The sequence below is a fragment of the Musa acuminata genome, chromosome BXJ2-7, assembly GCF_036884655.1.
Source record: "Musa acuminata AAA Group cultivar baxijiao chromosome BXJ2-7, Cavendish_Baxijiao_AAA, whole genome shotgun sequence".
Taxonomy (NCBI): Eukaryota; Viridiplantae; Streptophyta; class Magnoliopsida; order Zingiberales; family Musaceae; genus Musa; species Musa acuminata.
The window spans coordinates 18355939-18380103 of record NC_088344.1 but is presented as its reverse complement, the minus strand read 5'-3'; the positions used below and the strand labels follow the sequence as shown (position 1 = coordinate 18380103).

Genomic DNA, 24165 nt, shown 5'->3' with positions numbered 1-24165 from the left:
CTACCTACTTAATTGATGGGATTGTCATGTTCAAATATTTAAAATCAATTTAACAATAATATATTTATTGATCTCTTATAAATTAGTTTAAATTTTTACTTATTTTGAATAACCCTTAAGCCCAAACTTTTTATAATTTAGTGCATGCAAGTCTTTAGACTACTTGTTCACATTCTGATGAAGACCTTACATAGTTGAGAGTCCAACCTTGTGGCATAACTCATTAATGATTTCACACCATGAAGTATCATCATCGATGGATATCTTTTTCAACTCAAGTTTTTTTTATTGACCCTTTAACTTCATTGAGCTCGAATCTTAAATTCAAAATACTTAAGCCTATACTAATGGTAGTACGTACGTACACTCATCGGTCGATCTCTTGAAGTATAAGTCTTAACCCACTTTTGTTTTGATATGAGAATAAATCAAGATAAACTTATTCATTTTTAATGACAAGGGATAAAAAGATTTTATGATGAGATCTTACTCCCCACAAAAATCTATCGGATGATGTTATAAACTGTTTGACCTTTTGTTTGTGAATCGGATACACTCATATGATACTAACGATTAGGAATAACAATGGCATCCATTGGCAATTCTATCAAATCCTTAAGTTATGAGGAAAGAACCCAATATATTTATAGGACTTCTTAACAACCCTCTTACGTATAGGTTAATTTAGGCTTTACCCTATGAGTAGAACATTAATGTATGATGCAAATCAAATAGAGGGAAAAGCAGCAAACAAGAATAGGGGAACGAACCGTTAAGGATCAAATGGAATAGAGTTGATTTTGGTTTTGATTCAATTTTTCAGTTTAATTTGAACATCTCTCTATATAAAAATTATAGATGTTCAAATTGAATCAAAAAAATCAAACCGAACATGAACTGATTAAATCAAAATCAATTCATTAATAATTTTGTTTTGAATGTCATAAATGGTTTTAATTTGGGAGATTATTATTTTTTCAAATTATTTGTTCAGACCAAATCGAACTGATTTTAATTAAAAAAAAAAAAATACTAACGCAACCAGCACAAAGCTCCAAAAATTCTAAAATCCCTACCCATACCAAATCGATGAGTTCATCCATCTTTTTTCCGACTCTGTGACGACTCCGTCCTCCGTCGCTTTGGTCTCGCTCTATTATTGTCCCTCTAGGGTGTCTTTTAATATAAAAAAAAATAGAAAACCACTAGCGCAGAGGGGCGAGCGAGCTGGCTGGTCCATGAAGGGGGAGGCACCATCATAAATGATAATTATTGATAATAGATTATAATGGAGTCATCTAATGCAATGGAAGACCAGCTGTTGTGCTCTCAATTTTATTAGTGGGAGTTTCATCTTTTATGTTATTATTGATTCCTTTCATCTTTAGAATATTTAGAATGATATCTATAATATAAATTTTTTGAGAATATCAATCCAATTGGATCAAAATTTTAATTTGGTTTAATTAAATAAAACTGACTCATCCAACCAAATCGATTCATTTAAAATTTATATATTTTTTAAATTATTTAAACTTAGAAACCAATTAATCAATTAACATTAATCGATTTTAAATCGATCCGATTAAATATAAGTCCAAAATGATTTCAATTCAGAATACCTTTAACCGAACACCCCTAATAAAAATCAATTAATCATAGTGTTTTTAAATAGAGAAGGGGCTGATAAATGTTCTGAATTGAGTGACCAACAATTCCAAAAGCCGGAAATGGATAATGTATGAAGCTACATTAATCGTTCAAGCAATACATCAAGCATCACAAGTGCACTGCAGTAACGAGTCTCTGCAGTAAGCCATCATGCCATGCACGAATCATGTTTACACCAGCAGATCAGCGTGGTAAAAAGCCTTGATTATTTGTATCACGTTCAGCAAAAGAAAGTGCAAGAGATACGGTAACAACCTATACTCCACAGCTAAGAGAAGCTTAGCTATAATTCAAATGTCACACGCACAACTCAATCTGGTAGAGGAATAGGACCACCCTCCCTCTCTTTAAGAGTAGGATAGCAAAGTCTACGTCAACAATCTCCCACACAGGATCATGCTACCTGACTCTATTCTTTGCCTCTGTTCCAGCCTTTCAAAAAGAAGATCTTCGTATTGCTTTAAGTTCACGTACTCATCCATATAAAACGAAGACCGAGTAGTTCTGCCATCAGAAGACATGCTTACGTGGTTTCCTACTCCAAACTTGCTTATACTTCTGTCCCTAGAAACTATGGATGAGCTTTCAGTGCCTTCAGGGCTCCAACTCCCATAACTGCTTGCAATTTGATTACAGCTATTGAAATCGGTACTTGCTTCCTGAAAAAGATCAAATCAAATATTTGTTAACTGACAGCTCAAATTACTAATAGCCAACAGATTTAGTTTTATGTTGACTTATTAGTCAAATATGCTACCCAAGAATGTTGATCAAGGGGCATATATGGAACAGAAAACCAAAGTAAAGACTGACAATAGTAAAAGAAAACATGATATAATTGGTTTGATGAATCTAAAAATGATTGGATGAACTAAAAGAGAATAAGAAGTTTTTATCTGAAGATGTTTTTTTCAGTTTCATCAGTAATTATTTACAAAGTAAAAATCAATAAACCAAGCAGACCGGTGTACACTTATTGATGAAAAATACCATTAATCTCAAATTCAGATCATCATGTTGTTCGTGGCTCATGTAAGTAAAGAAACATATCCGCGACATTCAGAGTCCAGTTCAGATCCAAAATGAATGAATGAATGATTGACCAAACAATGCTACAGGCTGTATCATTTTTAAGTAGCTCCTATATGAAAAGAGAGAAAAACCATGACCACAAATGGCAACCTGTTTTGGCAGCGCTGCAGCTGATAAGTTATTTCCTGAGGACACAGGGAATCCTGCCTTACTCTTGCATGGTGAAGGACCAGAACTAGTTTCCCATTTCAACCAAGGAAGCAGAACACCATCTTTATCAACAGGTCCAGCAGCAGCTCCGGGCACACTTTCATGAGTTTCTGCTGCAGAATTATGTAATCCGGGATCTCTTATATTTGAGCTAGTATCACTTCTTTCTCCATCAAAAGAAGATATATCTGTATCTTCAACATTGAAAAGGAAATCTTCAAAGTACTTCTCTGCCTCTTCTGTCAAATGTTTAGACATTCTTGTTCTATCATGGTTCCTCTGCGGAACACACATATCCATTAGTTGTAATGCCATAGAAATTATCATGTACTCAGACATTCTATAGACCAGGATTCTTACTCTTCTAGACCGTGATTGCCTTTCTGGAACAGCAGAATTTTTTGGAGAAGGCAGCAACTCTTTGACAATTTTGCTAAGTTCCTGGCCGCGTTCCTCCTCTAATGCTAACTCAGCCAACAAGTCCTGCTTGCGCTTCTCTGACTGAAGTGCATACTAGTGTCAATGAAGGTAGAACTAATAGAAATCAGGAATCACACATTTAAAACAAACTTGATGAGGATCCTTCCACATTTCATTACCAAAACCATAACTGCAATTAATAAAATAGGCATCTCAAATTAACAGAAAAAAAAGGACCCCACCAAGCCATAGACTCTTTGGTGCAGGAACACAAGTTTCAACCCATGGGATCAAGAGATTTGTGGTGTGTTACAAGTTCCAAATATCTTAAAGTATACACGAGAGAGAGAACACAGAAGATGAGTATACATTTATCTTAATCATTGAACCAAATTTATTAAAACTAAACCGAGGCAAGACCATGAAACCCTAGGGGGAATCAGCACAGCAGCTTATATCCTGATTTGTTGATATTATTTGTCTCAAAAGCTCTTAGAGACATAAAGCAATCCTATTCGTCTAACAATTTAGAGAATGAGTCTCAATGAACCTTTCATAACCACTGCATAGTTCATAGCACGACAGAGAAAATTGGAAAACATACCACCATGACAGTTTAGATAGACCATTGAAAAAAGCTGTACAATCACAATATTTTAAAAATATAGTCATAACATGCCTGTTCCAGTTCGGTTGTGTAGTTTCTTCTGATCTCAGCAATAGCTTGCAGAACTTCTGAACTCTTTGGTTGAACGCCATCACCACTGACAATGGTTGAGGGTTCATTTTTCACCATGACCTGTATCAAGTATGAGATAACAATATTGTTGGCAAGTTGTCTGAAATTGCTCGGTTCCATGATGATGCAAGGAAGATGATAAGGACAAGATAAATATGATCAAAAGAAAAAAAGAGAAAAATAAATTTGAATAATCAAATATAAATCATGAGTTCAAAATTGACAAATGAGCTGAATAAAGGCACACACCTTTTCGAGTTCTGTCCTGATTTCTTTGACTGCGTGTCTTACTTCTTTGCGCATGACTTCATATAATCCAAAATCCTCCTCATCGCCTATGGGATTTTCTCCCTGTGAATTGCAAATGAAACCACAAAGGTTACAGTTTATTTGAGTCGCATAACAATAAGTATGATAAGATATTAGCATTCATATTGTTTCAGATAATAGCCATGGTCCATAAGGTCAACCTTTTCTGGGGCATAAACTGCCTGATTTGTCTTCTCAACCCCACACCTCCTTGAACAAAAATCCCGAGCTTCATCATCGGTTAATGAAGAAGAATGGCTCTATAGAAAAAACCAAACAATAAAATAAAAACATTTTGAAGATTGATTAGTTGTTGAAAGTAGATTCACTAAGACAAGCCTAAACCCTATGGTCTGATGATCAGCAAAGAGCACAGATGACATGAATACAAGAATTCTCAAGTTAAGTATCTCTTTCATCTTCTCGTATCACCTCTTTTCTGATATTACTTATATCTAGCATCATACTGTCTCCACCGAAAGAAAGAAATATCAATTCATGGTCATTAAAAATATGAGACAAATTACCGAATAGCTATCATGAGAGTAGAAGAAATCCTTTTGGCTCCCAGACCTTTTCAAACAGTCACCATTCTTCACTGACCTATGTGATGAAGGCTCCTGCAGTTTACCATTGCCATAGATCCTTGATTTAACTTGCGTGCTGGCACTGTGAGAATCCACATCATTCTGTAGTCGATTATAAAAAAACTAATATCAGGTTCTTTTTGGCATAACAACCTACCAGATAAGGTAACCTGCCAGCTTCTAAAGTTCCATGTTATGGTACAAGCTAAAGACTACCATTCTTCTTTTATTCAGATGGAAAAATACCTTCAAGGGTGCATGTTGAATCTTTGACACTAAATCGCTTGGTTCAAATATAGAACGAGTCAGAGCACGCGCACTAATAGGATAGATGTCCCAACCATATCTTTTCTTTTCCCAGATTGAAAACTTGCTACAGAAATTAATCCCATGCTGGTTGGTTCTGACAAATGCTTACCCAAAAAACCATGATATGGAAAACTTCACCATGTTGATGTTATGTAAGTCATCACAAGAGTAGCAAAACTAGCTTAGCAACAAGATCAATGCTTACCAAAGAAAGCCATGTTAAAGAAAGCTTAGTATTATTGATGTTAATAAAGCATCATGAAAGTAGCAAAAAGAGAAAAAACATTAAATGATGTAACAACCAGAATGTCTTTGACTTCAATCAGTTATGTGAGATACATTAAATTATTTTTAACAAGGTTGTGTACTTTTGCAAGCTTCACATGTACAAATCCAGCATGTCGGGACCCTGATCCAGCATGTTAGAGGACCATTATCTATTAAACACAAGCAGGTGTGCCAGGACACATTCCAGAGTAACTGCATCCAAATCTTTATGACTCGCTCTATCTGCCTTCGCTGGCATGTTAGGTACTCAACTATTATGTACATAACATGACGGCAAAATCATCATAGTGTATATTTGACTGTGTTTACTGCATCAGTTGCTGAATGCAGTAAAGCGGGCCTTTAGCATTTCCTCCTTTCATGATCATTCTATACATGACACTTCTCTAACTACTCAGATTTTTGGTGTAAATGCAGTTTCTTTTCAGTTTTGGAGTAGTCCGATCGGAAGAGCATCAAAAATCGAACGAAAGATCGTTCATGCCACATCGGCCATTGGACGCTAAAAATAGCAACTTTTAGTCAACCTAGACTAAAACACAGGGAGATCGGGTACCTCCGAGTTGCTACACCGATGCCGATCAACGGAGACAGATCGCCGCCGCCTTAATACGTTATCCGAGACGCCCTTGGTCGGTGCAGCGTGGCGATCGGGGGGCCTCGACACGGACCTCCCGCGGCGGCGAGACGACTCCGTCTCCATCCGATAGCTCGAGACGGAACTCAAGGGCCTGGACCTGGCGGCAGACGGCTCGCTGTCCTCATCCGACTCGGCCCTCGCCCGGAAGAACTCATCGGCGATGTCATCGAGGCTGATCTCCGGGAACCCGGCCCCGCGCAACTTGTTGACGAACCTGCCACGGGGCGTCGGGAAGTCGTCAGGCTCCGGCGGAGGTGGGGGAAACCGGCTGGAATGGCGGCTGAGGCTCCTCGATCGGCGGTGGGGTTGGCCGCCGCGGGTGGAGGAGCCGGCGTCCCTTGCAGCGCCGACTCCACCCCGACTGCCGATGGAGGAGCGCCCAGAGGTGGACCGGAAGGCCGCCGTCGCCATCTCGGCCGTGGAGCGGACAAGGATTAGGGTTGGGAGGAAGATTAGAAACTACGGGATCTGGAAACGGCCGGCACGCGGGGCGGAGGGGGGAAACGAGTTGGGGGGATGAGGTTTGGGGACGATTCGTTCGTTTTCTACCCTTTTACTTTGTCTTGGTCGCGGTGACGTGCGTCGGTCAGAATCACGAGATTCCCACCGAATCATGTAATAAGGTGCTCGGGTTGGTGCTGGGACGGCGTTGGAATCGAACCGAATCGGGCGGAGGGATGTACGAGAGCAGGGGTTGGGAAGTAGGGCTTTTAATTGGTAGGGAGGGCTTCGTTAGCGAGCCGTGTGTCATAAACTGTTTCCAGTGCTGCTGGGTCGTAAGAATTGGCAACGTTACTTGATGCTGTGTTGAATGATCACAGGAGAGTGTGTGAGATTTTGTTGTACATCCAGATCGGAATAGAGAGTCGTAAGAAAACGAGGTTAGAAATGGCGCCAATTTTAAAAAAGATACGGGTTGGGTTAGGTTAGGTTAGGTTAGGTTAGGTTAGATGGAGAATACTATGTGGGGGCCACGAAAGGGTCCCCCGCAGTGTTAAATAACAGGACAAGTTGGTGAGCGAGGTTAGCGGTCAATAGGTATGCGTGAATCATATGGGATTTTTCTAGCTTAACTAACGCCCCTTCCACGACGGCCCTTGTCTACCTAGCGTATCGCTCGTATCGGTGAGGACCACTCCAGAGCGACGAGTGGCTCCCTCCCTTTGTCCAATAATAAGACAGTCGGGAATGGAGGTACGTTATGAACAAGTAGGTGTACTCATCTTCCCGACTTAATACATTTCCTGCCGATAAGAACACCCCCGTCTTGGATACCTGTCGGCTATATCGGAGGGACCAATGTGGGCGCCGCAGGGGGCCACTCGCCGTGTTTAATAACAGGACAGGTGAATGACAGGAAAAATCCAATATAAGCTAGCACGCTCAGATGTCTTGGTTTAACCCAACCCCCGTCCTCCCAATCTCCTTCCCCAACTTTTAGCCCCTTGTGCCACCCAACCAGACGATTCCGTCCACTTCTCCCATCCTATCCTCCGCGAATCAATCGTCAAAGCTCCTCCTCCTCGGTCGAATCGGAGAGCCCAAACGAAACCCTCTGCTCCGATCCAATAACCTCGCGTTGCGTCCTCCTATCGGCTTCATTCGTTTGCATTCTTTGAAGAAGCGCTGAGGGATCCGGGAAGGAACTAGCAAGTCCCCGCCTTTTGTCTGCCTTTGCTTCTTATAGGTTTCGATTCGTCTAATCCTTCGCTGTTTTTTTGCTATTTCCGTCGATTTTTGCATGTTCTTGATGCCTCTCATGGTGTCTTTCCCCGATTCGCTTTGGTTTTGTGTAGATTTATTAGTGGAGATTGGGATGGGTCAGCTAAGCCTTCACCGGATTTCAATTAGCTAACGTTTTCTGAATTCTACGCTTATCGGTCTTCGTGGACTTGAAGCTTTGGTATGAAAGCTGTGATCTTTTTACTCTTTTTGATGCCAGTGGTGTGTCGTTTTGTCCAGACTTGCCTTCCGAAAGCGATTTACCATGAATTATCGAGGAAATAAATGAATTTTTTTTGCTCAACATCATATTCCTTTTTTCATATTTTGATGTATTGTATCTTAAAACATATCTGCCTCAGCTGTTAGCAAACATGTTCTTTCTGTTCGTTATCTTGGATCTCTGATTCTTGTGTTTTTGAGCCAAAGTTTTAGAATTTCATGGTTCATGATCTGCTCCATGTGAGATATTATTCTGCATTATGATAGACTGGTGAAACTCCAACGATTCATATCTCATGGTTATTTCTTTCTTCACATTTTCCAGGTAAATAGTTGGCTCTCATCCCGTATTGCTCTAAAATGGGTGGTGTAGTTGGGAGGAGCAACTCGATAAGGCGAAGTTCTCCAGAATCAAAACTTGAGGCAAAGATGGTTGAGGCTATGCAGCGAAGGGCATCTGAAGGAACTTCTGTGAAGTCATTCAACAGCATTATTATGAAATTTCCAAAAATTGATGAGAGCTTACGAAAGTGCAAGTCCATTTTTGAGCAGTTTGGTGAGTTATATGTTCACCACAATCAAACAAGCAAACATAGTGTTTATCATAGATAACCTTGAACCTTTTGAGTTCTTGGTATTGATCTATCTTTAAAACCGTGATTAATAAAAGTTTAGATGCTAGTAATTGACACTAGAAGCATTAAAAAGGAAACAGTTCAATTTTTGACATAATAATTATAATCAGCAGATAACTTATGGCTGCCCATATTGTATATAGTGTTTCTTAGAATTTTGGAGAATTTAGTGGAACTTGGAATCGACTGACATGACTTCTTTACAGAAGAAAGAAAGAAATTTTATTAAAGAATGACTGCAGGTATAATACACAACATCAAAAAGTAAAATGTTTCAAAAGGTCCATTGGAGATGAATGTCCATGTACAGTCAATATTATTGATTTTCATGGATAGTCATACGTATTTGACTCACATATTCATGCTTAATTGATTTTTTTGAATCTTTTGTCTCCGCATTTATATTAATGCCATCATGTATTAGTATGTTATCATGTTAGGATAGGATAGTGCAGTTTTATAGGTCTGACACCAACTGGACATGGCCTGCCAGCAGGTTAGTCAAGCTTTCTTTATATGGACAAGATCAAGTTGGGTCGAAAAGGGTCAGGTTGACTCATCAGGATGGGACGTGACTTGTCTTATATTTTTAGCGTGCGTTGAACTTCACTATCAAGGAAACACAATGTTTACCCAAATCTAAACCTAAGAAGCACAGAAACATGCTTTTGGTGGACGTGTCCATGTCCAACATGTGTCAGACACATGGACACACGTGGCAGATACTCATGTGTGGTGCTGCGCTTGTGTGGCCATCACGTGAGAGCCAAATTCTGTGCGAGAAAAGAAATCTGGAAATCGTCTCAAGGAAACATATATCAATATATCTAGATCTTGTTAAATATTATTTGATGATTTTAATTTTTTCAACCTATATGATGATATTCATTTGTTCACATTGTCGAGTTTAAAAAATTTAAGTATAAATACTATAAAACTCATGTTAATTGAATATTATATATACATATATTAAAAAATACATGTGTCCTTGCCATATCCGTATCCTAATTATTTTAAAAATAACATGTCGTGGTGTTCATTTCGTGTCGTGTTCGTGTCCTGTGTCCGTACTTCTTAGATCTAAACCAATGTAAAAATGATCCAGGAGTTGTTAAACTAGACATGTTACATGGATCAAGACAGGTCATCTTAGATGAGTCGGGTTTGGTTGAACCTGACTATTATATTCATGAGGACTCCTTTCTAATATGGAGTATTGTTTATGTGTAACAAGGTAAGTACAAAGAATTGAACTCCAAGTAACTCAGAGACAATGTTGGAGATTCCTGATATTTTTAATTTTCTTATGGATAGATGAAGATTCAAATGGTGCGATAGATCAAGAAGAACTGAAGCATTGTTTCCAGAAGCTAGAAATCTCCTTTAATGAGCAGGAGATCGGTGATCTCTTTTTGGCATGTGACATTGATGAGAACATGGGTATGAAGTTTAATGAGTTTATTGTTCTTCTCTGCCTTGTTTATCTTCTCAAGGAACCGGCAGCTGTACAAGCAGTATCCTTATAAAAGTTAACAAATCAGTTATCTTCTTTTAGTTTATTACTATGAGGCTGTCTCCCTGATATGAGAATGACAAGTGAACTAATTCTGTGTTACAAGTTTTATTCATTTTTTAGTGTTATTTCCTATACTTCTTATATGTGATTTACTGTTTCAGAAAATTACTTAAATTAAGTTGCTTAGATCAATTCCCTGAACATTTTCAATTTCTATAGGATAAACTTTACAATAAGAAATTGGATGATTATTATCTGTAAAGTATAAGAAGTTGCATCACCTACAAGCACATGGACCTGATAATTTTGATCTTCACAATATGTTTAACAATAATAGAGCAAAAGGAAAATTTGTTTTTGGAACAATTGAAATGTTAGATTGCTTGTTTGAACGAACAAGGGAGAGAAGGTTCACAAAATATAGAAATTCTGCTTTCAATATACAGCATTGAATTAATCTTCATTATCTGGCATGGTTCTTCCACATAATAAATTGCTTATACATTGTTCTTTCACTTAAATTATTAACACAGTAGAGTTTCTGTTTTTCCACACAGGTTGATGATATCTATGAGGCTCCATTAGTATGATTTGTTCTCAATTTGTTGGTACAATGTATTGGCATGTTTGAAGGCATTTCTTGCAGCAATTGTATTAATGGACGAATAAGGCCAAACCCATATGAAAATAATTATTATCTAAATGATTTCTTCATGGTGCCAGTTGTTATCCAAGAGAGGTTGTTGATATATGTTTATGGTATCATTGTTCTTTCGCTTTTTAAATCACTGGTTTATGTCAATCTTAGTGGTCAAAGGAATAAAAACTTTTACTAGTAATTGTAAGGATGACAGACCTAACAACTAGAAAAAGACTGAATGTTATCCAAGAGAGGTTGTTCTATGTCTTGTCAACATAAGGGATTCAAAGCCCCATTTATTATACTTAAAAGTGATTAAAATTTTATGTTTTTATAGTTGGTAAAGAGAGTTATCTTTTCGAACAGCAAACAATGGTATGCTAGTAATGGACTTATGCCAAGGCTAACAGCTGTTATAACTACATACATCAGTGTGCACAGGGACTTGGACATCATGTCATTAATGTCTGATAATATTACTTTTGTCTTCAGCTCAGTTGTAAATTTCCTGTTAGAATTATGTTAGCGTGCACAGAAGATTTTAGTCATCATGTCATTGGCATTGAATAAGAGCAGCTCAGTGGTAACATTTCACAGAGACCTCGGGAGTAACAGAACTTCTCAAGGAACTATAAAAACTAATAATAACTGGATAAAATCAGGTGGCATGTAGTTTGAGGCATTTTTTTCTTCATGATGGACCTTATATGCATGCAGACCACACACCAACACATATATGCACATGAGATTCTACTGTATTTGAAAAACATTATATTGAGGATTGTTGTATATGGAGTTAAGAATCTGTTTGCAAGGGGACCATTCGACATAATTGCATAGAACAGTACATCACAGGTCTCCAGAGCAGGTGTGGTAGTTTCAAATCTTACAGAGCAGGATTGTCCAAAATATTTGGAGCAGGTTCCTTAATATTATGGATCTCCTATGTTAGTCAATTTGTCAGCTATGAATACTTACTCTTTTTTTTTTCTTCACATATTTTATACAGGGCAACCGTGAACATTAATTTATATTAGGAACATTTTATCTTTTTTAATATGTGAAGTGTAGTGTTATTGCCTCAGCTTCTGTTTCTTAGTTGATGTGTGTTTTCCTGGATCTCTTGAACTTTTGTTTTCCAACTGTAGTCTGCTCTTGTTGGAAATATGCTCTGGTACTAAACTCAAGCATGAAAATCAAAATTTTGTTCCCCATGACTTGATTGCTAGAATTCCCGTATGGGGTTGCCAGACCTTGAGACGACTTTTGAGACTCTGGTTGATGCTTTTGTGTTTTTGGACAAGAACAAGGATGGATATGTTAGCAAGAATGAGATGGTACATGCCATAAACGAGACAACTGGAGGTGAACGCTCTTCTGGACGCATAGCCATGAAAAGATTTGGTCAGTTCTTTCCTCTTACTTGCAGTTCTTGCTTGCACTACCATGCGAAACTTGAAAAACAAATTATTTGCATCAATTACCATATTAATAGCCCTTTTCGGCTTAATTTGAAAATAAATGTTTAAAAGGTTTTACTATTTCCTGATTTGTCTATTAGGCTTTATTCGTTTTCTTGGAAATAGTTGTTGATTTGCCTGATGAATTGGTATCTATTTGAGCATGTAAATGGAAAATTCGAAAAAGAAAATCATGCATTGATTGTGGCTACTATTTAGAATTTAGTTTCCATTTACTTGTATTTTGAATCTGCGGATTCACCTAACAGTGTATTGACTTCCATCCAACAGAGCACAAGATCAATATTGTTTCAAACATAACCAATTTCTTCTGGTTTGCTGCAGAGGAGATGGACTGGGATAAAAATGGCATGGTGACATTTAAGGAGTTCCTTTTTGCTTTTACCCGTTGGGTGGGGATTGATGATGTTGAAGATGAGGAGTGATCGTTGCATGTCCATGTTGAACGGTTGCCCACAAGAAGGCCTTGCAGTACAGCAATGAAGAGCAAATTCCAAAGAGGCTCTGTGTATACATATATGTGTTCCCCTTTTTCTTTTGCAATAAGGACAACTGCTTTCGTACCATGTGAGTGATTGAAAGCCCTCCGATATCTGCTAAGTATATTCTAGTAAAGTTGCAAAATTTTAACTGCACGATTAGTATTTGACAAGCAAAATTACTGTTGAAGGCCAATTCTATGTAATTTCTTTCAGCAGGGCTCCATTGCCTGTCGTTGTTGGGTATGATTCTTCTAAGCTTTTCTAAAACGTATAAGCAAGTTCATAAATCCTTAATTATATGTGTATTGGCTATGATGTGCATACTATTATTGTTCATTGTAAGCAATTATCCAGAGTATTATGTTACAGCAATATAACAAGTGATCAGTTATATGAATTTTTTTTGTCGTCGATGAATTTGTACAATACAATGTCTTTATTTTATTGTTCTTGTCGAAACTCTTTACCACTTATTTCCTCTGGAAGAAGGCACTTTTTGATCTCCAGGCCACTAATTTTAGATGATTAATTTTGTCTTTTTTTTTCTGAAGCTCGATATGTGTTTCAGGTCGGGACATATGTCGCAGTTTAACCTTCAAAGAAGATGATTTTGTTCAGTTGCCTTTGGCTATTCTGACTGTAACTAAAGACATTTTCTTTTACTGAAGTCTTTCGAGGAATTTAAAGTTTCTCATATATTTGCGGAAGAAAACAGAGGTAGATTTTATAACGTAAATTAGATTGAACTCTGATGTAAGAAAAGAGTTGTTTACACGTTTTAAGTTTGTAGAAAGTGCAATTCCATTGCAAGCAAATCCATGAATCAATCATGAGATCATTTTTCATGTTTTCCTTTGTCAAACACAGTGATCAGACTGTGTCCGAACCATGTCACTACAATTCCAACACAAATGAAACACGACCATCATCTCCATGAAACCTCTCCCTGCGACTGATTTCAATGACAGCAGGACAGCCATAGATTCACCTCTTCTACAACATGCAGAAAAACACATGGTGGACAACGATCCAGCCTCCAAGAAACATCACATTGGAAACCATTCACATATCCTCATTGCAAATGGAGTTGCTCGATGAATGCAAATGCCCCTCAGCAACCTAGAACTGGAAGTCTGAGCCGGTACCAGACTTCCCCCACCCACCAGAGTCAGGTGTCGGTGGCTCACGGGTGGCAGACAAAGAACCATCTTGCAGAAGGCCTTTGAGTGACCCACCGCCAGTGCCACTGCTAGCTGCCAAGTCCTCTTCCGGTGACTCAGAGGTCGGAACAGGCGTCGAGGGGTCGGGGCAGAGGTCACTTGGGACAGTAGCAGCAGCAACTCCAGAGCCAGATGTTTCGGCCAGCACGCCGCTGAGCAGCTGCTGCTCCTCGATCATCTTCTTGAGATACCTGCCTTGGGCCTCGATTCTCACTTGTAGCTGCTGCTGTATCTGCATCAACTTATGGAAGGTCAACTCCATGTTATGACTTGGCTTCCCCTTGCCACTATGGTTGCAAATTCACATCACAATTCTTTAAATCAAAACAACTATTCGCGCATAATAAGTTCAGTATAGATTGGGTCATTAGTTGTCGCTCAATCAAAATATTTATTATGGTATCAAAGCATATTATGAGTTTGAATTGTTAAGTCTATCATTGTGTTAATGTGCAATCTCATAATCCACAACAAGTAAAAGAGAAACAAAAAAAATCAGATACTGCAATTTACATATTTAACTTGCCTCTAGTTGTTCGTGAAGTCGTTTTTTCACCTCCATCTGCAATTTGAGTGCTTCAGTTATTTGAATCCCACTAACACAACAAACATATAGTTTTAGCTGAATAATAGTCTGACATTGTGCACACATAGCTGGAAAGAACACTAATTCAAACAAAAATGAAAAACATCCAAAAGTCCGAAAAACTACTGAAATCAATTTTCCACATCAAAAAAGAAGAAAACACATTAAAAAATTCAAAAGTAACAGGACAGAAAACACATATAGGTTTGCACCAATCTTCCGCATACCTCAGTATGTTCATCTGGACAACATATAGGCAAGTTTGTAATTGCATGGTAAGGCTGGCAAGTAGCAAAAAATAACTTTATATTAAAGACTAAAAGAATGGCAATCTACTGTTGCACCAACTTTCCACTGTGATTCTTACAAATATCTCTAGGTAGGCCACACTGCTCCCAGTAGAAGCTCCTACACCCAAACTCCCTTTGGTACGCTGAATTATAAGCCCAATAAATTGATACATGTTTGTTTTAGTTCGTTTTGACCATCAACTCACATTCATAATATGCTATGATGTATTATATTTTAGATGCTATTCATAGTTTTTTTTACCAAATTGCATGATATCTGACCATAAAGGCAAGAAAAATGTGCACACATCCATTAATTGACCCTGAAAGCCTAGGAAATGCACTTTTTAGAGTTTCCCTTGTCAACCACAGTTTGAGTACCCCACTTGATCTTTTTTAGTACTACCAGATAATAAAGAAATTACCTTCATGCATAATCACATATGTTATCTTATTTATAGAAAAATTCCCATAAACACCAAATTAACTACGATTGTGCACTATTTCCAAAATTTGATAGTTGAGACCATCCAAAACCTATTCACAGCATTTGAGACAGAACAGGATGAGATGATTCATGTTTTTTTATAACAATGTAAATAAATCCATAGCAATAGTCAAAAGTTCTTTAGGCAAGAAGGGCTGTCGATGTCATTCCTTTACAGTTGTTGAAACCTGACAATTGCTAGCTTGCATTTAAAAGGGATAACCCCAAAGACAAAATTCGATACACATGATTCTTTTATAGAAATTATATGTAAAAGATTCTATCAATAGTCAATAGAAAGCACGCAATACAGAGGTACAGCACTTGTGCAATTCAGATTTAGTGCATACAACAGACATAAGGAGGTATGGTAATGGGTGAAGAATTACAACAATAGTTAATCTCTAAGAAATCCACTAGTTCTATAACAAGGCCAATTGTGACTTAGTGATCTTATCAAAAAAAATAACGAACAGGTGGCTTATGTTCATTCTTGTAGGAAAATTAGCAATGGAGAAGTCATATTTATACTCACGAAGTGCTTTCAAGTCCTGAAATCAGGTCCCCGACATCTTTCATTTCTAGCTTTGTGCCTGCAAGAAATAAAACCAGCAGATTTGACTCGCCATGGCAACTGATTTATTTTGTAGAACTTTAACTCATTATTCATGCAAAAAATGTGAAAAGATAATAGAAGTTTAAATATTTCAGTCAAATTTTATTTAAAGCTTTCATAAGATACTTGCCATCAGCTGAAGAGTCAGGTATATACTTTGCAAGCCGATATTTCTGAGTGCATGGAAAGAGAAAATTAGGGAAAGCAAAGACAAAGTAAAAGGAAATTTTCAGGAAACAGAGCAGGTGTACCTGTAAATGACTCTTAATATGATATATAGTTAATCCAGGCACACCCATTATTCGAAGAACTCCTTTTGGAGTTGCTCCTGTCAATGGGCAGAAATACTGACCATATGAATCTTGGAATGGAGATAAGACTAACAGATAGTCACTTAGTTCAGTTTAGCATCGGAAAGTATTGAAGTGAAAGCAACTGTTGTTTGAATGTTCAAGAACATCATCAAATACAAAGTTCTTTTAAGGATAAATAATTTTCAGCTTTTATTGCATTAAATTCGTAAATAAGATTCATACCAAGATCGCTTAGTCTAAAACAGTTGAACTAACCATAAAGAGCTAATCGCTGAATGGATGGAAAATTCGTAGTGAGACTTTGTTGATAAATGAATTTGCTACATCCTCCAACTCAGTATCATGTCCTCACAGAACTAAACAATCAGAGTTTATGAAAGTTGAATATGGATAACTAAGAATCAGCATACACACTGCACGTAACATCTTGGGGGAAATTTTAGTTGTGCAACACTGTGAAATATGTTCAAGTAAATTGAGTTGAAGAGATCAAAGCAGCAAGCACTTACTGTCAGATCCACCAAGCTGTGTCACAGCACCGACAAAACGTTCATGGAGCTCATTTGTCCAGCGTAAACGCTGCCTTGAGAGCAAATTAGGATTTGTGGAGTTGTTCCCTCCATTCTTCAGATTCATTGGGTTGATACTTGATTCTAATAGCTGGTCATTACTTAAAGAATTGCTTTGATTTGGATCAACACCCAAATTCGGCTTTGGATGATAAAATTAACCGGAGCTTCAAAACACAAAATAAAATATATAAATAAAGATAATAGTTATGCATCACAAAGTATGTGATTAAGGAAACCTAAAGAAACATATTAAATCATTTATTCTATCTAAACATCAATTTAATAGATTCATCTTCAGTAAGTTCACAAATTTTAATATAAATAAAATTGCAGTAAAGGCAGTTAAAAATAGAATAGCTATCCAGAGATAAAATGGACAAACAATAAGTTATCTGACAAAATTATCCTAATTTATTGCCATATAAGCAAAGTTGTAAGTGTCATAATTGCTTGCAATACTTGAGCAATCAAATTCTCTATACATATAAAAACAAGAGTTTAGGTAGATGCTAATATGAATTAGTTTTAAAATAACTATAGATTAGCTGATTACTGATAGGAATTAGATATAATTAGCATATTAGAATAATAATTTAAGATATTTTGGTGAGATGCATGCATATAAATAGATTAAAGACAAGCAAGCATTTATCTTAAAAGAAAAATGTGATAGATGAGTTTAACTTGAAAATGTCAAATAAAATTTAAATAATGACCAAATTGAATAGTCTAGGTATCAACCTTGAGTAATAGATGGAATTACACCAAAGGGTACCTAGTTGGCTGTCCGAATCCAATCCAAGTCTGAAACCTGAATGTCATTTGGATGTCCAATTCCTTTACACATACATCCATACCATATGAATCCAGAAAAAAAATCTGAGTCAGGCACAACCCAGGTTCAGGAGAATATTATCAGGATCATTTTCACACCTAATTATAATTGATCACTTATAACAACACTAATTATCAGGAACTCTGTGAAGTTTTCTTCAGGGAGCCAGTAAGAGACCAGATCCTGGATTTTGATTCAAGAGTAGAGAACAAAATATGAAGAGAGGAAACATCTAAGAAATATCTCTTCTTATCTAGCAACAATGGTGAAATATCTCTTATCTAGTTTAATATGGTAGGAATCAGCCTCAATGACTCATGCCTATCAAGGGCCTTGTTCTTTCTACTTATTCTACTTAAAATCCTTCCTCCTAACTCAATCACAAGATTTTGATGTTATTCTCCACTGCTGTCACATCACATAGAAAAATGCAGGAACCTCTCTGAAGAAGCCTCGAATTAAAACAGAGTGACTGCCATGTGAATTAGCCTCAGTTAATATCCCAAATGTTTGCTGCTATAGAATACCAGTATGAACTTCATATTTCACCGTCAGCCACCTCTATAGTGTGATTTTTCAATGTATAATATCCTAAATGTTTGCTGCTATAGAATATTAGTATGGACTTCATATTTCACCGTCATGTCACAAACGGTCGACACGCACCCGCAACAACTTCGTTCAACGAACCGTTCGTCGCTTTTGCATGCTTGTACAGAGACATGACAGCATGTTTTGTTTTGGTTTTGTTTTTTATTGTTTGAAAAATGTAAACAACGATAGTTCGCAGCGCTACAGTGCAATCGCTCGCTGCGCCGGGCCGAACTGCCCCAAAATTACTCTGTTTTCGCGTGCTATTGCTTGTTTTCTGTACACCGCAGCTATACGTGAAATGTCAACCATCTCAACACCTTGGAACCCCCCTGGTGGCACAGGGCTGGATGGGGCTTCGGCATATTATCGGGCGTTGAACTATCTTCACAAGTTCACATGTTAACTTGGCGGGAACTTGCCTTCGCACCCGGCACTTGGTGAGCAATTGTTTGTGGACTTGTAATTGTTCGTTCTACCTTCTAAAATCCTTGTTTTCTCCTTCCTCTCTTTTCTCCCTTGCACTCAAGGTGCTCTCTGAATTGCATGTAAAGGTTCCCTCTTCGTGAGATGTCGGGACTTGTTCGTCGCTCGTTTTCAATCTAATCAACTTTCTGTTTTACAGGTCCTTTGGGACCTGTACAAGATTGCAACTAGGCTGAACCTTTGCGGACGCATGTCGCAAGGGTGCCTCATGACTTAGGCAATCCCAACTAAGTCCTAGGAGTTGGCGCAAGGGTGCTTCACGACTTAGGCAACTTCAGTTAAGTTCGTGACTTTACCGCAAGGGTGTCTCACGACTTAGATAATTCCAAGTAAGTCCGTGATAATCAGCCAACTCAATAGTGTGATTTTTCAATGTATACCATATGCAGTAATTTTTTGGGTGTAATAGTTTCTGATCCAAGAAATTGACAAATAAACTATAAATACAAATTTCTGAAGTAGACTAACAAAGACTGTCAGAAGACAGTTATAAAGCAATCTTTTTTCCTTTCCACCCATTCTATGACAAAAATCCATGCAATTTACTCTGCATTTGCAAATGCACGCATCAATAATGCTAATGCACTGACATCAACAAATTTGGGGATCCAAATGCCCGAGTTCATTCAGTGCATCTGAGAGACTCTATGCTAAATAGTGCATCCATCACAAGTCAAACAATTGCAACTTTATCCTAGATAGATACATTTTTTCTGTACAATTCCAGTGGAACACAACCCTTGAGCCAAGCAACAGCTTAAACCCTAGTTATTGGATGTTCAACCTTCTCAGCCTATTAGAACTGCAGGTGATGATGATTAGACTTAAGCTTGCCCAACCAAATTCAAAAACTTCGGTAAGCATAAGCTGGTGGGAGGGGAACTCCTACAAATTTCATTAATTGTCAGATCGAAAAACAAAGCACAATCAACGAAAAAAGAACTTTCATTCCAGTAGCCGCATCCAATTTGCTCAAATCTTAGGTTTTCTTGAAGGCCGTAGTAAGCAATGTAATAAATATATAGATAAATAAACCTGAAAACCTTGTTCTGAAAAAGCCATTAACTCAAAGACGGTCTAGGGTTTCTATTTCCTTTAAGAAAATGTGATAAAGGCGCAGCAGCACAACCCTCCATGCTTACCGTTCTCGCCAAAAGCTACTACAACTCTTGCAAGCCAGCAATATGCCCCAGTGACATCAAGAATCCATGTTCCAAAAGAAAAAAAAAAAATCCAAAAGTGATCAAATAAATGCCGTAAATTAGCACTACGTACTGTAAATGGAAACCAAGTACATGAGTAATAACCGTTCGCGGAGCAACCAAGTCATCAAAATGAGCGAAGGAACCCATCAAATCCAACCAAAAGCATGAAGGAGTAAGCAAAAGCAGTACCCGAACAGCCAAGTCCAGCTTGAGTTGCAAGATCCGGAGGAATTGAAGAGAAGAAAGAACAGCAAAAATTAGCGAATGAGACCGAGCTCAAGCGACCAATGACACCAAAAATCCAATCTTTTTGCGGGAAACCGAGAGAGCAACGTGAGGTTTTTAAGCAGTCCCTACCCGCCCAGAGATTCGTCCGGCTTCACCCAATCAATTCTCTCTCTCTTTCTCTCCCCCCTCTCCCCCCAGCCCACCCAAAGAGGTGCAACGGAAGGGGCAATTACGATCTCATATAATTCCTTGGTGTATAGGCGGGACTTACAATAGCGTACGTGGCACCTCTCCATTCTTCCTAGCTCGACCCGATTCGTGCGAATATGGAAACACGAAAAGATACATTTACGTCTTTCATACCCGTCCCGCTTACCTGCTTTAGAGCAATCGGATACGATGCCAAGTGGATTACACGTGTTCTCCACTGTCACCTCCATTCAATCAATTGTAGACACGAAAGACGGGTATCTGAGGAAGAGTGAGCAACGCATGTGAGTTCACACGGCATCTACTCCGGAATATTCTGAGACCCAGTCGTTAATTTAATCCGCTTTTTACCAACAAATTATACAACTACGTATAATAAACCGTATAGACGATATATATATATATATATATATATATATATATATATATATATTGAAGATAAGGAAAACAACACCTATCACAGGTACAGGCTGTAGTAGCTCAACTCAAACCACATCAGTTGGGAGTATATTCTTGGTGTATATTCTATGGAGACTTTATGATAAGTATAAACAAGAAGCCCATTGATATCAAGTATTAGGAGAATTATGCACACATAAGAAATGTAGAAGAGAACAGATGTCAATGAGTCTCTTGCGAATCTTTCTTTGGTCCGTATAGGGTCCATTAGAAAGAGGGCAGCATCAAGGAGTTACAGTGGCCATCAGTGTGTTGTCCCTTTACTGGCAACGCTCCAAGATGGCCATGGTGGCTGTTGTCAGCTTCAAGTACAACGTTCTTCCTGTTTGTATGCAAAACAATGGCTGCAAAAATTGATGGGGGATAGTCTTTGTCGTTCATCCACGAAACAGATCGAGTTCATTTCAACGCTTCATCGTTTTACCAATCTAGTCACGGTCTAGTTGGCATTCAGGAAACTTCGCCTTCGCGTTTCCCTACTCGAGCCTCGAGGAAGACGATGTCTCACCCCCCCCCCCCAACTCCCACCCCCAGTCTGCAAGACAGATAAGGAAGGGGTATCGGCTGTTGATTGACACAGCCTCCTTCCAAATTCAACCCAGAGGATGCTCCATGATAGGAGAGCGAGCTGCGTGAACTTATGATTGGAGGAAGCCGGGTGATAAATTAGGACGGATACAGGAGAAGAAATATTGCTTGCTCTTCCTCTTCCTCTTGTCAGGGAAAAAGGTTGCCCAAGAGAAAGTAGAAACTAGGAGTGGGATATGGATCTCCTTCCATGTATTAAGATGAGCTTGTCATGGTGGTGTGTTAGAGAAATCATGACGAGTGATTAGGGAAGCCCATTGATGATTCTTATGGTATCAGAAGATGTCTCCTTGCAGGTCGTGTTATGCGAGCTTGAAGTGGTCCTACAGAAGGAAAGTGATGTTGTTATCTCTTCTTCACCCAGGCCCTTGTGGCGCTAAAGATCAGACCGGTGTTGTTTTCTCTTCGCTTTGGTGATAGAGGTGCAGGCTTAAGACTCGCCGAGGCTCTGTATCATTGTATCGTCTTCTCAGGAGGGGAGGTAGTGATGTTATCCAAGGAGAATCAATGTGGACACATGTCGACGTCTAGTTGCTACTTTTATATTCTTCCCTCGTTAGAAAGTGTTTGACATTATATCGAATGAAAAAGGTACCATTAATTTATTATCTTATATCATAAAGAAACCTTAATAAGTTTATTATATTGGAAAAGGAAACCATGAAGAGGTGCATAGAAATAAAAAAAGGTTGTATTCAATAGGGTCACCATGAAAAGGTGCAACAACTTTTGTATTGGTACATTACCATAATAATGTGTTCTCTAATTTATCTAAATAGATTCGGGTTTCTAGTAATAATTGTGCGGAGAAATTATAATTGTAAAGGAAAATATAATTCTCCATCTGACTCCTACCACCTCTCAATCGCTCCTTTCCGTTTTATATCTTTTATCATCAAATCGGTATTAGAGCTATTATGTTGCTATTAGAGCAAGATGAGCGAAAACTGCTACTGGTATAAAGAATTGAGATGCTCCTGCATGGCGAGGGAGACTTGTAATTAAAAAAATAATTACTTTGAGATAACTATGTAATCGAAGCAAGTGTCAAAAAAAAATAATAATAAAGAAGTGACAATGAGTAACGACTTAATTACCAAATAAAAAATATTATTAATATGACAAATATTAGTCATAGGTGCCCTACAAGTCAATCACATGAGTGATGACACGTGTGACTTGATATTTTATTATTTTATATTATCTATTTCATGAATATATTATGATGTCAATGGATCTATGCAATGAGAATCGGATCGTGATGAGATCACGATAATGAAACCGATTCGCCTTTAAACACAGATTATAAATAATCCCGGTCGTAGGTTACTCGAGAGGGACATCAAAATAACCAAACAGACTAGTGTGTTATATACTCGTCCATATGATGGATGTAGCTGGTCTCATAGTTGCTCATGTGGGGACACCAGGGATACAGTACAGATGCTCATTGGAGAATGAGTTCACTGATTGATCTGCTCATGAAATGCTAGATGGTTGATGATGCCTTATTGTCAAACAGCGATTCCGTCATCCCAGTGGTGTATCTAGTTCTTAGACTTGAGATACCAAGAATGTCCTATATGAGTACTTCACTCTTTGATACCAGACTTATAGGTTTGGAGGTTACAAATCTAGCACAACTAGTCATCGATAGTGGTAGCCAACCTTACAAGGGCTATTGAGTGTCGATAGAGGATCATCCGCTCTCAGTGTCATGAGAGGAATATCACATGCGTTTTTGCTCAAACAAATCACTAGCTAGGGTAATTCGGATTGAGAGATAAAGAGTTCTCCAAGAGAATCCGATTAGAGCGAGACTCCAGTAGAAATTGTATGGGCTTGACAATACCATGCCCGATATACGGTCTCTGGGTTATTAAATGGATGAGGGACTATAAACACATGGTAACTAAGGATAGATAGGTCTAAAAGATTGGATTCCCCTGTATCGTTTGGGGACTGCGGCGTAGTGACCTAATACGTCCATAGTCGATGAGTCGAGTGAACTATTATGGAGATAATAATTCACTAAGCTAGAAGGAGTTTTGATAGGTATGACTCACGGCTAGTTCGATATTGGGCCTAAAGGGTCACACACATATAGTAGGGGTTGCGACGAGTAGAGGTTCGAATATGAGATATCCGTTGGACCCCTCTTATCTTATTGGATATTCAATAATCCTCTGAATTATTGGATTCTATGGATGAGATCCAATAAGAGCCAATGAGAGATTATTGGATAGAGATCCACTAATCTAAGAGGATTGGATAATTGGATGGAGATCCAATACCCAATAGGGTAGGATCCATTAGGATTGAGTTGACAAGGGGCCTCTATAAATAGGAGGGAACCAAACACCCAAAGGCCAAAGGTTTTCTTAGTTGCCACATCCTATTCTCCTCCTCAAATAGCAGGCTTGGAGATTTGAGGAGCGTCATCGCAACCCTATTGTGTGGATCACCGCTAAAGAGGAGGATGCTTGATCTCCTTCATCCTCTCCTACAGATAGGATTCAAGGATATACGATCTCCCAAGGTAACACAACTATCTCACGCATGATTTTCAGTTTTA

The 24165-nt window shown here is 38.2% G+C and overlaps 3 protein-coding genes across 10 annotated transcripts; 1 reads left to right on the top strand and 2 right to left on the bottom strand.

Moving 5' to 3' along the window:
- Positions 1-1854: 1854 nt before the first annotated feature.
- On the bottom strand, positions 1855-6871 carry LOC103992027 (uncharacterized). The gene is made up of 8 exons (XM_009411581.3): positions 6122-6871; positions 4909-5070; positions 4543-4641; positions 4322-4423; positions 4013-4132; positions 3274-3414; positions 2854-3192; positions 1855-2330 (listed from the first exon to the last, which is right to left on the bottom strand). The coding sequence occupies exons 1-8, from the start codon at positions 6614-6616 to the stop codon at positions 2040-2042; spliced, it is 1749 nt and encodes a 582-aa protein (XP_009409856.2). The 5' UTR covers positions 6617-6871; the 3' UTR covers positions 1855-2039.
- A 720-nt stretch (positions 6872-7591) lies between these two features.
- Positions 7592-13146, top strand: LOC103992028 (probable calcium-binding protein CML21). 4 transcript variants are annotated; one of them, XM_009411584.3, is made up of 6 exons: positions 7592-7892; positions 8002-8108; positions 8475-8705; positions 10099-10298; positions 12170-12344; positions 12746-13146. In XM_009411584.3, exons 3-6 carry the CDS (start codon positions 8510-8512, stop codon positions 12844-12846), a joined length of 672 nt encoding a protein of 223 aa, XP_009409859.1. In that variant the 5' UTR covers positions 7592-7892; positions 8002-8108; positions 8475-8509; the 3' UTR covers positions 12847-13146. The 4 variants fall into 4 exon arrangements, with proteins under 4 accessions (XP_009409859.1, XP_009409860.1, XP_009409857.1 ...); XM_009411585.3 differs by lacking the exon at positions 8002-8108 and having other exon boundaries at positions 7596-7854; XM_009411582.3 differs by lacking the exon at positions 8002-8108 and having other exon boundaries at positions 7596-7892.
- A 576-nt stretch (positions 13147-13722) lies between these two features.
- On the bottom strand, positions 13723-20545 carry LOC103992029 (myb family transcription factor PHL7). 5 transcript variants are annotated; one of them, XM_009411588.3, is made up of 7 exons: positions 20463-20545; positions 16926-17152; positions 16354-16430; positions 16233-16275; positions 16022-16079; positions 14650-14719; positions 13723-14355 (listed from the first exon to the last, which is right to left on the bottom strand). In XM_009411588.3, the coding sequence occupies exons 2-7, from the start codon at positions 17050-17052 to the stop codon at positions 14023-14025; spliced, it is 708 nt and encodes a 235-aa protein (XP_009409863.2). In that variant the 5' UTR covers positions 17053-17152; positions 20463-20545; the 3' UTR covers positions 13723-14022. The 5 variants fall into 5 exon arrangements, with proteins under 5 accessions (XP_009409863.2, XP_009409862.2, XP_009409861.2 ...); XM_009411587.3 differs by having other exon boundaries at positions 20043-20529; XM_009411586.3 differs by having other exon boundaries at positions 20295-20528.
- Between the last annotated feature and the right edge of the window lie 3620 nt (positions 20546-24165).